Below are 15,569 nucleotides of genomic sequence, written 5' to 3' on the forward strand. Positions count from 1 at the left end.
ACCTGTTGGAGTTTCCTTCTCTTGGCTCAGGAATATCACTGTTGGTTTACACCTTTCAGCTTCATTTTCGACATTTACTAATTCTGTTGGTGATCTCTACTTCCCAGGTTATAACTGTGAGTCGGTCTTTCTGAAGATATGACTGGATGTGAACACAGTCATTCATCATAAGATTCCCGTTGTCTTTCCTCTTATAATGGTGATCTCTTAATTACTCGGATATTGGGGTGTTGTTGTGAGCCTTGGCTGTAAATATCTTCCATCAATATTAGTCGGGAGAGCATCCCACCAAATTTTTCTGGCTCGCTCTCTTCCTCGTCTGTTTCTGCTGAGGGTCGACTCAAGTTCGTATCTGTCTCCTTAGGCAGCGTTTGCTCGTCTGATTCAGTTCTTATTTCCAAAAATGGTTTCCTTTCTGTAACCTTTGTAAGTCTATCGACATGAACTAATTGTCAATCTCTAGGCTTATATGTATTGATGTTGAATCTCATAGTTTACTGGCAATGTCTGGCTAATGACAAGATATAGTCCCACATTTTGACGAGCAAATTCATGAGTAAAACCTCGTTTCACTCTAGGCACATACAAATAAACAACACTTCCAACTCATATGTTTTATCTACTGCCTTGCATCTGTAAGCTTCCTGCTTAGCTTCTTCTAGATTCTCTTTAACAAATTTCATTAGTGCGTTTAAATTAAGCACACAATGCTTCACTGTACTTTTCCAATGATGAATATGTTGGCTGAGTCTTAGACTTCCAGATATGCTGCGTTAACTTAATGTCACATCCATACAGCAGAAAACTAGGAGTTTCACCCATATATGAATTTCACCCATAGCACTGTGAAAAGCTGAGCGATGTGCTGCTAAAGCTATTTGTAAAAATATTGGCCCTTCACGTTGAGCTGAGGCAACCATGTGTGACAAGATTTTCTCTAGAGTCTGATTTATTCTTTCACATCGACAATTACTCGATGGATGATTTCCACTTGTTTATATGGATTTAACACCAAACTTTGCATATATATCCTGCATAAGCTGCGAGATGAAATTACTACCACGATCTGATAGTACTATTGCAGGTATCCCATGACAACTAATTACTCCATCAATGAGAGTTCAGCAACTTGCTGTGTGGTCTTAGTACACATCGGATATGCTTCTACTTAACATGTGAAACGATCCACTATCATTAAGACGTGTTTGTAGCCTTCTTCCGAAGTTGGTAATGGTCCTAACACATCAACTGCTATCTTATAAAATGGTTTTGCTTCTGATTCAGCTCTAACGAAATTTGCTTTCGCTTTAGTTTTTGTAGTCTTGCCTTTCCTTACAACTTTCACATGAACTAACATAGTTTTTAGTGTCAGAACACATTATCCCATACATAGTCCTGTCTTATTCTTCGAAGAGTCTTAGTCTATGCCATTGTCCTGCACAATGTGCATCATGACATGCTCTTAAAATTTCTCCTCCCAATTTATTTGGTACGACTAGTTGTTCTAGTAGTTCATCTCTAGTCGGCTTCTCCGATGGTAATGTATAGTGATATGAGTCCATCTTTTAAAAAGTACTGGTTGGCTACTTTTGGGGAAGGGAAATCTACCTTCCCTTCCAACTGTTCGATTATAGGCTTCAGTTTCGGATCCTCCCATTGCAATCTCAGAGTGATCTCTTGTGGATCCGTATTCTGATTCATTTTGCTCTTGACTAGCATCCTGTTGAATAGAGCTTTGTGTATTCTCTACACTAACTGGTCTTGATAAATAATCTGCATTCTGATTTTGCTTTCTGAACAATACTGGACAACGGATGAAATTGTTTAATGGAGAAAACAATTGCTAGTGCTTCTTTTCCCGTGACACTATAATTCACTTCTGCTGCTCTTAATTGTCTGCTCATATAAGCTATCGGTTGGCGCATACCAGTTTGTCTGACTTGTTCTAAGATTCCAGAAATCACTTTGTCGCTTGCAACAGTTGTTAAACCGAACTACTTCTCAAAATCAGGATATATAAGAACTGGTTCGGAGGTTAGCAGCTCTTTTAGCTTCTCAAAAGCTTGATTGGCAGCTTCATCCCATACAAACTGCACAGACTTTTTAGTCAGTTTTGTCAAAGGACAACAAATACTGACAAAAGCCTGGAATAAATTTGCAATAAAAGGTGCACATTGCTAAGAATCCGTGAACTTGTTTCACATTGTTTGGGTGTTTACATTCTCTTACAGCTTTCACATTTCTTGGATCAGGTTTCACTCCTTCAGCACTAAGAACAGTCCCTAAGAAATCGATTTTAGTCTTTAGAAATTCACACTTGCTAGGTTTCAGTTTCAAATTATACTGTCTTAATCTTGCAAACACTAATTCTAGTTTGCGAAGATGGCCTGAGAACGTTTCTGAGCACAAGATGATGTCATCAAGGTAGATAAAAAAAATGCAGAATTTAATAAAATCTGCTTCTCAAGATCAGATTTTCACAAAACTCTGAAAATAACATTTGGAGAATTTCCAACTGCAGACGTAATACTATGAAGGCTTGTAATACTTGTTGAGCATCTCTCAAAAATGATTCCATTCCAACATTTTCAAAGAGGAATGGTTTCGTTTATCCTTCTATTCCACCTCATCTGCCTCGATTGATTTAGTGAATTTCTCTTCATATAACATTCATGTAAATTAGAAGACTAAGACATGGTTTTTGCCAGTACAGAATTTTGGACCAAATTATTGTTCCTGTAATATAAATGTTCCTGTAAATGCTAATTCGATGATCAATTATTTGCCTCAGAGAATAGATGAAGATTATTGCGTTAATGTGTAGGAGCATTCTTCGATGAAGATGTGGAAGACAATGCTCCTACACGCAGTAACGGATTCAGGGTAGGGGTATGTGCCACCCTGTCGTTTTTCAGAGAATATCCAAATCATTTAAATTCCCTTTAGCTACTAAGAATTTGGCAATTTTTGCATTGTGGCTTAGCTATTTTCAACTGACTACAGTTGGCAAAACTGATGCTGATGTGATTGCCATTCCAGTTCGAGACATCACTCAGTTTGGTCGTGCTCTAAGACAAAGTCTTACAAATGTCTAATTTTAAGTGTATAACAATGGGCAGAATTAAGACAATTTACTGACAAGAAAACTGTCCTGAAATTCTGTTAGAGAAAGCAGGTGAAACAGAACAATTAGCAGAGCAATGTGACAAAGTGGAAGAACTCTGGATTTAAAAGAGTGCACAAGAGGGAGCTACATATTCACTTAATCCCTCTATCATACCACTGATTGAAGTTGTACTCAGTTATTCTGGGAGAGGCATTGGAGTACAATTGTTCTTAAAGTTTTGAGAGTAGGGGTTAAATGAAAGGATTCCTTGTATTGAAAAACAGTTTCAGGAAAACAAGGTACGAGAAAATTAAAGTTAAGAAACAGCGCAGTGCTTGAGCCTGTATAAATTAGTTGGGTAGGTGGGAACTTTGCGCGCAAAGTGAGAGGGGTGCGTAAAAGAAGAAATTGCAAAAGTGTGATAGACGTTGGAGAGAAAGAAGCTAAGTGAATCAGTGAAGAGCTCTCAGTAAGGCTGTAAAATGGAGGGCCCTGTGTTGCAAGTGAGGCATAATCTTCAGGGCAGGAGGCAGAGGGTTGTGATAAATGGCTATTCCTCAGATTGGGTTGATGTAAGAAGTGGGGTTCCCCAGGGATCAGTATTAGGACCACTGTTGTTTTTGATTTTCATAAACGACATCGATGAAGGGATAGAGGACGTGATGTCTAAATTTGCAGATGATGTTAAAATTGGTAGAGTTGTTAATGATCACTGTCAAGCTGAGCTTCTTCAAAGAGACCTAGATAGACTTCAGGAATGGTCAGAAAAATGGCAGCTATGCTTTAATCCAACAAAGTGTACGGTATTACACCTGGGAAACAGTAATCCCAAAATAACTTATTCACTTGGTGGAGTTCAACTAAACCCAGTACTGGAGGAAATGGACTTGGGTGTTACGATACGGTCAGACATGAAATTCTCTGAGCATTGTAAACAGATTGCAAGGAAGGCCCATGGTGTCCTATTGATGATCTATCAAACTTTTGCAAGTAGAGATAGGGATGTGATAATCCCATTATATAAGGCTTTTGTTAGACCACACTTGGAACACTGTGTTCAAGTATGGAGACCACACATAAAGAAAGACATCGAGCTTCTTGAAAGGGTGCAAAGACATAACTCGCCTGGTGAGATCGGCAAAAGGGCGTCCTTATGAAGAAAGACTTCGAATATGTGGGTTGCAGAGTTTGGAAACTAGACACCTTAGAGGAGATTTGATTGAGGTGTTTCTGAGAGGCATCAGTAAAATGAATGAGGACGAAATTTTCAAGATTATAAATGATGCTAGAACTAGGGGACATAAATTCAAGTTACAGAGGGAAATGTTTAGATTGGACTGCAGGAAGTTTCATTTTAGGCAGCGAGTTATAAATTACTGGAATAAGTTGCCTTCATGGATGGTAGAGGCTGACAGTTTGGGGAAATTCAAGGGTCATCTGGATAGTACCTTCCGGTGAGGGAAGAGCATAGGATGATAGGTTTAATTTCCTTTTCTTTTATTAATTATTATTATTTATTTATTATTTTTTTTTATCATTGTTTTATTCGGGATTTTTATTTTTATTTTTTTTTTTTTTTGGCTAGTGCAGCATATGCCATAGGCTTTCTTTCACCATGCGGCCATTACTAATACTAATACTAATAATTAAAGATAAACAAAGGCACAGATTCTATGTGACAAAGAAGGAATGGCCGAAAGTACTCCTGTTCTCCCCGAGAAACAAGAACAACGAGGAAGACCCCTACGTAAGGAACTGTGATGCTATAGGAAGAGTGCTAAATGTAAGTGACATTTAGCCTTTAGAACAGATTATACAGTTTTCATAAATTAAAATGTTAATAAGGAGAAATATTAATGAATAAAAATAGCGTAAAAATATCAATATATAGGATAGGGTAAAGTGACTGGATACTTAGTATTCAAATTCAGGGTATCGATTTTACTTTTTTTTCTTCACATATATTTGTTTTATTTCACAGAAATACCTATATTATATACAGTGGCAGACAAAAAAAATTCCATCACTTGTGAATTTTGCAAATAATGTGTTTTGCTCTGCATTGTGGGTTACAGAAATGTTCGAAATGCATTTTTGTTAATAAATGCTAAATAGCATAAAACTTACCAATTTTGCTGTGTGTGCAAGGTGCTAAATTCTATTGAAAATGCACTTTTGGACGTCTGTGTGATGATCCCTAATAACGGGTTTCAAGCACGCCTCCAAGATAGCAGTGTAGGTTTCTGCATTCAGCGTTCCGCTAGTAAACTTAATTCGCCCCACGCCTTTGCTTGTTATGCATCCCCAGACCATCTGACTGGCAGGAAACTTTACAGTCGATGTTATGCAGTTAGGAGGTGTGCCTCCAATTTTTGTCTTCTGACATATCACTTCCCATCCGAACTATGCAGGTTGAATTTTGATTCGTCAGAAAAGATTGCGGTGTCCCACTGCTCTTTATCCATGAAACATGCGTTTTAGCCCAAGCAAGTCGTGTTGCCAAGGCAACCAGTCACCCCTCCCCTTTTATCGTAATAGGTAGTTATTACAACAACTATCTATTCATAAGTGCAATTATTCAAATTATAAACATATTCTCAATCTATTAAAAAATAAATGGAGCCTGTGTGACCAAACATTGTCTAAATTGCAAGTTTTGTGTTTCCTGTTACGGAAGTTAATTCTTGCCCCTCAAACATCTTTTTTTTTGAGACATTAAATCGGGTTTATCACTATTCTCCGCCACAAGTCTATACTTTCCTTAGTATTAGATTCAAGGAGACATCCAGTAATTCCTGGTCATTACCAAGTCTGTAACATAACTGAATGTTGTTTATGCACAGGGAATCACATTAAGAATGAAGATCGGTTTGACAAAGAAGGGGAACGTATATGGATAGAACTCTCAAAAGGGAGCGAATTAATATTTTATTAGTTGGGGATTTAATTACAAGAGGGTCTAAAGGCATTATGCGTTAACTGTTTTATTCAGGAATTTCATTAGACAGAAAAAGCTTTGCTACAAAAGTAAAGGCAAGTCTATATTAGTTAAATACATTTATTGAATATGAAAAGAAGAAGAATATGAAAAGAAAGTTAAGTCACCAGTCTCACCCACATCCTGGTTCCTGTCGGAAATAATGTTATCAGCAGTACCAGATGGTGAATGTTGCAGTGGTAAGCGAGAAAGGAAATCGAGTTTATGGGCACAGCATTTACACAAGGATGCAGCAATAGTTGGCCTGCAAGCCAACAGGATGGAAGCCGAGGCCCAGCATGTGCGTAGGTGCATGCACCAAGACCTGGAAAGGTCCCACCAGAGGGCTGTTGAAATTGTCTCTAGGCCATAATCCTTATTGGACGACAAGGTGGCCCCAGGAATTTAGTATCCAATTCGAAACTCTTTTATGTTTGTGAGGTGATGTAAAAAGGGAAGGCGCGGAGCTGGAAAGAAAAGAAGCCAGGTCGTTAATGTAGACCAGAAGTGAACGTCTCGCCCCCCTACCCGTAGTGCGGCCACCACGTCCATGGTGGACACGAGTCCTCAAAATTCGCCTGCATCAGCATTCTCCCCAGTCCTCCTTAGAAAGTACTGACATTGAAGTACACAAAAGTCCGTGAAGTTGATCGGTAAGTGCTCCTTCTTCAAATTGTTTGCTTATTTAGGCACCCCGGACTCGTGACACCGCCCCACACACACACACACACACACATACCCACTCCACACAGATCAGTACATCCCTCTTAGGTAGACAGCTCCCGAACCGAATTCCAACAATGCTAGGGTTAAAGAATTATGTAATGTCGTGAATCATCTAATGTCATGATATTGATCATTGAATCAACTTAGTAAAAGCGAATAAGGTAATGTACCAGTACTCAGTTGTCTAAGGGCCCACTCTAAAGAGGTAATTGTAAGGTGTATGGCCAATAACACTATTGTCTTGACCCTTGCCCATAACCAACATGTGTGGAACAGTTGTATTGTTAATAATCCTGTTGTTTATTAAAATGTTTATCTATTAGTCTATAAATGTGTCCATGGTCCTTTATTTTACTTGAGGTATTAATCAGATAGGCAATGATAAGATACTAAAGACCATATCAATAACGGGTTATTGCGGCTCTAGGTTAGAAAGGAAGACCCACACTGGAAAACCTAGGGTATCACACAACGCACTCTAAAGGTCTGACCCTGCAAGTGAAAACAAACCCTTTTCACGATGGGGGGGCAGATTCGTCCTAGACTCTTCTTTGAGTTGAAAACCACTAGTCCCTAGTTGGAGGTTTAATCGCCAAGTGAGCATTAACTAAAGATTCCATTTAATGTTGTTATTATAAAGCCAGGGGACTAGACCTCACCAACAATATTGGTTTCCGTGTCCAGGATTATCTTAACTATAACAAATAGGCCAGTTCAACTATAACATTCTAATCTCCCCGAACTCAGGATTATTGTCAATTGACGGTCTATTATAGTAAACAAAAAAAAAAAAAAAAAAAATATGTATATACAGATATATCTCATGATTTTGGCATCTCATTTTAACCAACAGTATTGATTAAGAACTTTAGGAATCTAGAATAATTGGATAGGTAGTAAGGAAGGTTAATTAGGTTGAAGTTCAAGGGAGAAGAAAGGTGTGAAAATTTACCAGTCTCATCCTTTATTTATAACTTACAAAGAAATGGAATGAGAGAAGAGCAAGAATAGTAAATTAGTCGTCATCTCTATCTCTTTCTTTACGGAAAAGAGAAAAGAAGAGGAGGGCGTATTGTAACGTTCGGAAAATTTGACTAGCAGTAGCCCTGGCCACAACTTTCCACTGAAAACTATGGAATGGAATCACCAAGTCACAGGAACATTGGAGGCCGCTATTGCACAACAATTATCCACTGTCCCCACAATCTATTATACCAGGTTGACGCGTAATGCATACGAACCAATGCGAGAGGAGTTTCCATCACTGGGGTATGCAATTCTAAATCCAAGAGGATGTGTGATTCCGTCTGGATCACATCGAACCATTAATACTGGATTAAGGATCCTAATACCATCTGGTTGCATTGGTTTTGTTGCCCCTCGTGAAGGCCACACGGTGTTGCCGTTAGGACTGAGATTGGAATCTCAAATGATTACTCCAATAACCACTGAGCCACTAGAAATCACTTTTTTTAATGTCAGTTCCAGGAGACTTGTGATTGGGCAAGGCATAAGAATGGCCCGGATAATCTGCGAGCGTGTGTCGAATTCCCAGATCTAATGGAGACGCTTAGGATGCAATGTCACTCCTCATAATACTGAACCGTCTTTTTCGATTCCTCAACAGGTTCTGGGAGAAGAATTTTATCGAATGAATCACAGTACAAAAGGAGTTTGTGTGACCGGATATTTGAAGTAACACCGATAAAATGCGATGAGATGAGTGCTTCTCAGGATGCGGAGTGTGTGCGTGGGTGTTTTGCATCCATGGGATTCGTGGCCCAGATTTATTATGATGCATCAGTGGTGGAAATTGGTACGATCTTACAGGGCATTGTGGCTGAAGACCAGTCACATGTAGACTGCTTTGTCTGCTGTATCATCACCCATGGGGAAGATAATAAGCTGCTTGCACGAGATGGCTCGTATACTTTCGATCACATCACCTATCCCCTCCTGGAAATGAATGCACCTACTTTGAAAGGAAAACCTAAAATATATTTCATCCAGAACTGCCATGGTGTCAGGCTAACCCGCACTGAAGTACAGCCTGCAGAGACAAAAATTGACCCATCAACCATTCAACCCTTCGCCCATGCAGATTTTCTTTTAGTACATTCAGCAGTACAGGGATGCCAATCCTGGCAGATGAAGAAAAATGGGAGTTGGTTTCTTCAACGTCTATGTGATAAGTTAGAAGTAGCCAATGGAGCAATCAATTTATTAGGGGTTCTCACCACTATGAACAGAGAGTTTGTGCAGAAACAATACAAGACCCAAAACCAATACCCATAGGGCGAGTACCGTGTATCGCGTCTTGGTTAACTAAATCAATGTATTTTGCTCCAAGTCTCAGCCTCTTGGCTATAGAAGATCCTTGGGACGTACTTGACGCCCTGGAGGGTCCAAAGACCCCAGACCATTCAGACGGCCCCAGCGACAAAGAAAATTCCGTGGAGCTGATAGATTAGGGAAAATGAGCATTCATAAATGATCAAAAAAAAAAAACGGGCTACCATTATTTCAAAAAAAAAAGGGAAAAAGGAGCAAAACAGACCTCTTTGTTTTGTAATTTTTATACAAAAAAAAAATGTATATACATAGATATATATAATAATGAATAACCACACTAATAGTAGTAAGGATAATCTTTGGGAAAAATGTTATTGATCAAAAAAAAAAAAAACCAACATTCTCAACAACACTGCCTAAAGCAAACTCATCATGTTACAGGCAAGTCAAGACAGCAAGGCAAATCTTAGAAATGTCATGGCTACCAGAGGAGCTGACCCCGTAGAGGATATCGAGGAGGTATTGGCTAATTTGAGAATGGACGTGCATCAGGCCCAAAGATACTATCTACACCCACGGGTGTCCACAAACTTGACTACTCAGGAATGGTTGCAGCAAGCTCTGACGAATTCACTACGTATACAAGGACTATCTGTCCTGTGCCTCCGTCAGACTGAGACCCTAGTCCCTACAATCGAAGAACGAACCGAGAAAGAAGCTCTGTTCGCATCTGTTAAGGAACACATCCTGAGTATGTATCCCGATTCTACAGTATTGATAATTGGTTCAACCTCTACTGGACTTGATACATGATTCTGACTTAGATGTCCATGTGAAGTTGTCAGTTATGCACTCTAAGGTGAGAAAGGTCTCCGAGACAGAGTACTAGAAACCATATGCTCTGGACTTCGGAGGCGCACGAATTGTATGGGGGCAGACGCCATTGTTCAGGCCCGAGTTCCCATAGTTAAAGTACTCTATAACAGCTGTGGTACGAGATGAGAAACTATTATGGTAGATATATGTCTGAACAATCGATTCGCCGAAACCAATAATGCGTTGCTTCGGATGTATGTGGAGCTGGATGTAAGGGTAAAGACCCTTATCTTGAATCTAAAATACTTAACGAGGAAGTTCCATATTGAAGGTGCAGGGCATAGTGGGATATCATCATATGCGATCTCACTAATGGTGATCTATTATCTGCAGAAGGTTCATCCGCCAGTTCTCCCAGTCCTACAGGAGTTACCCGGAATTACCGAGAACTACTGGAAAAAGAAGCCTCCTGCCCACATTCAGCATGAAGTAGAATGGATATCTAAAACTTGGCCCGGACGGGAAAAGAATCGCGATGGAGTCGGGGAGCTATGGCTCCAAATGCTACTATACTATAGTGAGGAATTTGAGTACCAAAATGTCATTATTTCGGTAAAAAGAGGTGAAATGTTGTTTAGAAGTGCCAAACCGGCGTGGAGCTCACCGCTCGTAGTCGAGGATCCCTTTGAGGACGATCGTAATCTTGGAAGACCACTCAGTTGGTCGAATTTCAAGATGTTTCGACAGGTTCTCAGATCTACACTCTTTGTGGCTACCACCACGGAAACTATCGTGGAAAGAAAGACCGCCGAAGTCTTAAGAAGGAGGAAGAGTACCTTCGCCAGCTCAGGGAAATAATCTGTACAAAAAGAAAAACGAAGTGAAGAAACAGTGATGTAAAAAAAAAATGTAAATAAATAATAAATCCCTTTTATTCGCTATTCGAAGTGTGAATAGGTCATTTTCTTCGTCGTGAAAATAAAAATTTGGATATTTTTGTTGCTGTTAGGAATAGATAAAATATCTGAAAGGAAGGTATGTCTATTATTTAGGTATAGACCTAAGGCTTTCAAGAGGACACGACAGAGATGAGTGGTGTAATGATTGTAATCCTTGGAGCTTTCCTGACCTATATCCAGGCTGTAGTCACCGAAGATGTTTTTCTCATGCCGATCAATCGGACGGCTATTTTGGGGCAATCAGTGACCTTACCGTGTAGCAGTACAACCCTGGTGAAAAACTTCGAGTGGTTTAGAAATGGTAGGTCCCTAGGAGATGAATATCATATTGGAATCTGGACCAGATATGGTCTTGTTGAACTCAACGGTGGCGAATACATACAATCTGCAAATCAAGCCTGTCGAATTGGAGGACGAAGAGAGTTTTCACTGTGAATTAACCCTCCTTGAGGGGAGTGTAAGAGTTTCATCAAGAGCTTTTCTGACAGTATTGATTCCCCCAGATCCACCCTTTATTGTGGAAGGTGCCCAGTTTAACCTGATAGAAGGACAAGAATTAATACTGACCTGTCGTGTGATCTCAGGTAAGCCATCCCCAAGTGTATTTTGGAGAGACTGGGGTCAACAAATAGTGACGTCAGATGTTACGTTAAAGGAGCTAGTAGACTCTGTAAACAAAACGACAATTGTAGATGTAACATGGAGCCTAAAATCGATCGACGATTCTTGGGACCAGAAAATCATTACCTGCGTCACGGAGCACCCGCCGCTGACTGAAATTCATTATGCCCAGGTTGTTATTAATGTAAAATTCAATCCTAGAATAACTATGCAACTTATGAAGAGCCCAAAAATGGTGGGAGATGACCTACAAATTTTCTGTCATGCTAAAGCGAACCTAGCAAAATGAATTATTTCTGGTATCGGAATAATGTAACACTCCATGAGACCAATCGACCCTTATTGGAAATACGCAACTTGCAGGAAGAGAATGATGGAGATTTAATTTCCTGTTTGGTGGAAAATCAATTGGGGTTCTCAGTCAAATCCTATCGTATTGATATTATGTATAAACCTGTATTATTGTACAAATTAAATGACACTGCCGCTCAGATCGGCGAAACAATCATTCTAAATTGTATCGTGCATGCAAAACCCCAAACACAAATTAAATGGAAGAAGGATTAAGTAATTCTCCACAATGCTCACTCACAGAAGTTAATCATTGACAACTTGCAAGAACCAAAAACTGGAAGATATGAATGCTACGTTTCTTGTTCCCCATTTCCCACGATTCAGGATGGCTGTCTTGTATTTATTTCAGGTCCGCCTCTGGTGCACTGTAGGCTAAATCACGAAGCAGAATTGGAAGAAATTCTACACCTCCCATGTATGATTAAGAATGTGCCACCAGTCAGAAACTGGTATTGGTCGTTCGAAGGACAGGCGCTTCCAGACCAATTTTGATGGGATCTTAATGTTCACAACTATACCAGTTATACTCGTGTTACATTGATCCTTATAAGAGTCACCTCTGACACCTATGGTCAGTACATCTTTCACGCAATCAACGAGTGGGGAACAACAGAAATAACAGTTATGGTAAGTCTACAGAAAACGAATTTTGAATTTATAACTTTAGTGTTAGCAGTAGCCAGCAGCGTCATAGTTACTGTAGGTCTCAGAATTTTGATATTGACGAGATGTTGTTGTAAGGGAGATGACCATGGCCGTTTTGACGTAAATGAGATAGGGACACCAGCAGCTCCCTACTTAGCGCCAATAGCCGGAATTGTTGAATACGAGGTAATTCTTTAAAAAGGATTATTCTAAAAAAAAAAAAAAAAAAAAAAAAAATGTTCTTTTCAACCTCATCTACCTCATAACTCTATAATAAAAAAAAAAAAAAAAAAAAAAAAAAAAACAATATTCACAGCTACAAATTCAGAATGAGGCGGTGGAGAAGTTTTCAGAGTAGTAAAGGTCGTATCGTTTGTAAGTACACCTCCCCCACAGCGGGCGAATCACACACAAGATGTTCTACAGTTTAAAATTTAAAAGGCCAATCTCTCACTCGCTATGCGATGGACTCAACAGAAGAAACTCACTGTGAGATGTGTAGAAGAGTCCGTAAACGTAATCGAAACGTGAGGCAAGGTACCATGGTATTCGTTAACCAATTCAACCATATTCACAGTCCATTCTTACATGTCTGGCAGAAATACGGCAGGCAAGGTGTAGACACTTATCCTATAACGAGAAATGTATCAACAAAAACAGTAATCAGCATCGTAGAGAGCAACATTATGAAGGTTAAACATGGAACCAACAATTTGGTTACCACTGCAAACTCGAAACAACCAGATAGTGCGGATTGGATCTATGATGAAGAGGCCCTTCCTCCTTTACCACTTTTATGTCTTCTCAGAAATTAAAAAATAAGATGCAGAACAACACATATAACCTATGTGATATATATATTACCACAACAAAAAAAAAAAAAAAAAAACATTTAAGTAGTTTTGAGAGTTGTCAGCTATTTGAGAGTTACTATTGTTACATGATAATCATCAGATTCGATTCAGACGTCCATTGATATTGCTATGAATTAAATAATCACCACCTATAGTATGTATAAAATAAGCAGAATATAACCTATGTAATGTATATACCTATCTCAAATATATACATATATATATATATATAGATAGAAGAAGGAAGTAGTTAGGAAACTGAGTAGAGACAAGAAAGTTGTTCTCCTAAATCGTTATTAGTAACCACACTAACACCCAACACTTAAGGAAAATTCATCATCTTACAGGAGAATAAGATCATCAAGTGCACAGACAGAGATCGATTATGGCCAGTGGAGGAAATGAATCGGTAGAAGACCTCGAACGAAAGTTAACCATTTGGGAAAATGGAAGACCTGCAAACTGAGGAATGTTGCCCACGCTCACAACTTTCTGCCGACACGCCATATGACAGTCAGAAATGGGTGAGACAAGCACTGACCAATCCACTACAATTACACGCTCTCACTACATCATGTAATCGCCATGCCTTCGAAAAGAACCCTACCTTCCTTCTCCTTCCACTCGCAGAAGCGAGTGGAAGGAGAAGGAAACATTATTTGCGTACGTTCGAGGATACATCTGTAAGACATACCCTGGATCCAGTATATCTGTTATTGGTTCTTCGGTTACCCGACTTGATGCCTGGTACTCAGCTTTAGATATTAATGCCAATATTCCAGTCCTCGAATCCGAAGAGAAAAGAGTTTTGGTGAAGAGAACCATCGAGGAAATATGTGCAGGTTTGAAACTCCACACACTGTGCATACAAGCAGACGCGATTGTTCATGCACGAACACCAGTTGCGAAGTTAGGTTTTAAGAGTCGTGGGCCTCGACGAGAAAAACTAAGAGTTACAATTTGTCTGAACAATTCACTTGCTGAAGCTAGTAGCTACCTTCTCCAGACTTACGTAAGATTAAATGTAAGGGTAAAGATCGTCGTAGGGAGCCTGAAGAATATCACCAAGAAACTTCAGAGGGAAAAGATTGGAAAAAGTGGCCTATCCTCCTACGGACTATCCTTGATGGTCATTTATTACCTACAACAGGTTTGTCCACCCATCCTCCCAGTGTTGCAGGAGATACCTGGAATGACAAAAGGGGGCTGGTTACTCACGCACTAGCAGAGCTTTTGTGGATTTATTGGATGATTGTTTTCTACATCAGCATGTTCGGGAGGCAACTAGAAGGAGTAATACTCTTGATTTGATTATCAGCAGTGATTCTTCATGCATTAAGAATCTGCAGATAAATGAACCACTAGGTGGCAGTGATCAGAGTGTGCTGAAGTGGGATTTACTCAAAGAGGCAACTACCATTAGGGGTCAAGTTAAGGGTTATTGCTTCCGTAAAGGCGACTACGATGGACTGAGACAGTATTTAAATTCTATACAGTGGGACCAACTGATGGTGTTACCAACAGCAAATTCAAAATGGGAAGCATTCAAAGAACTTATCTTGGAAGCTACTAGGCTTTACATACCAACTAAGAAATATTGTTCAAGGTTTAGGCCAAAATGGATGTCAGATGAACTAATGAGGCATATGGCAGAGAAGAAAAATGCATGGGATACTTACAAATTAACACATGACACAGAAGCCTATGATAGATACAAGTTGATATGCAACCAAGTTACAAAGGAGGTTAGGCAGGCGAAGGCAGATTACGAGAAATCCTTGGCAAGGGATGCAAAGAAAAACAGCAAAGAGTTCTTTACTTATGTAAACTCTAGAAGGAAGGGGATGAATCAGATTGGTCCACTTGATATTGATGGGTCAACTGTTGATGATCCTGCTCAGGTAGCTAACAAACTAAATGAATATTTTGCATCGACATTCACACATGAGGAGTTATTCAGCAAAGGGAATGCCAGAGGTGTATTCAACTCTAACAGTAAGCTACAGAATCTTGAAATAACTGGGAGTAAAGTGGAGGAGAAACTGTTGAAGATAAACACAAGAAAGGCACCCGGGGTGGATGGGATCTATCCAGTTATATTAAAGGAGGCAGCAAAGGAAGTAAGCAAACCCTTAGCCATAATTATGAGAGCTTCCTTGGACTCAGGGGAGGTACCCATAGACTGGAAATGTGCAAATGTGACCCCAATTCACAAAGGA

At 39.6% G+C, this 15,569-nt stretch overlaps 3 protein-coding genes across 3 annotated transcripts; all 3 read left to right on the plus strand.

The window, feature by feature from the left end:
- Positions 1-8,528: 8,528 nt before the first annotated feature.
- LOC150091971 (caspase-7-like) lies at positions 8,529-9,104 on the plus strand. Its single transcript, XM_090370518.1, has one exon. It carries the CDS (start codon positions 8,529-8,531, stop codon positions 9,102-9,104), a length of 576 nt encoding a protein of 191 aa, XP_090226644.1.
- A 1,008-nt stretch (positions 9,105-10,112) lies between these two features.
- Positions 10,113-10,775, plus strand: LOC150091972 (terminal uridylyltransferase 7-like). Its single transcript, XM_090370529.1, has one exon. The coding sequence runs from the start codon at positions 10,113-10,115 to the stop codon at positions 10,773-10,775; it is 663 nt and encodes a 220-aa protein (XP_090226655.1).
- Positions 10,776-11,192: 417 nt separating this feature from the next.
- On the plus strand, positions 11,193-11,786 carry LOC150091973 (kin of IRRE-like protein 1). The gene has a single exon (XM_090370540.1). The coding sequence runs from the start codon at positions 11,193-11,195 to the stop codon at positions 11,784-11,786; it is 594 nt and encodes a 197-aa protein (XP_090226666.1).
- Positions 11,787-15,569: the final 3,783 nt, after the last annotated feature.

Source organism: Mastigoproctus giganteus, chromosome 1 (genome assembly GCF_048544385.1).
Source record: "Mastigoproctus giganteus isolate SK-2022 chromosome 1, ASM4854438v1, whole genome shotgun sequence".
In the NCBI taxonomy this organism is placed as follows: domain Eukaryota; kingdom Metazoa; phylum Arthropoda; class Arachnida; order Uropygi; family Thelyphonidae; genus Mastigoproctus; species Mastigoproctus giganteus.

Coding starts and splice junctions, on each gene's coding strand:
- LOC150091972 (XM_090370529.1), top strand. CDS start 10,113: ATGGTAGATATATGTCTGAACAATCGATTCGCCGAAACCAATAATGCG.
- LOC150091971 (XM_090370518.1), top strand. CDS start 8,529: ATGAGTGCTTCTCAGGATGCGGAGTGTGTGCGTGGGTGTTTTGCATCC.
- LOC150091973 (XM_090370540.1), top strand. CDS start 11,193: ATGAATATCATATTGGAATCTGGACCAGATATGGTCTTGTTGAACTCA.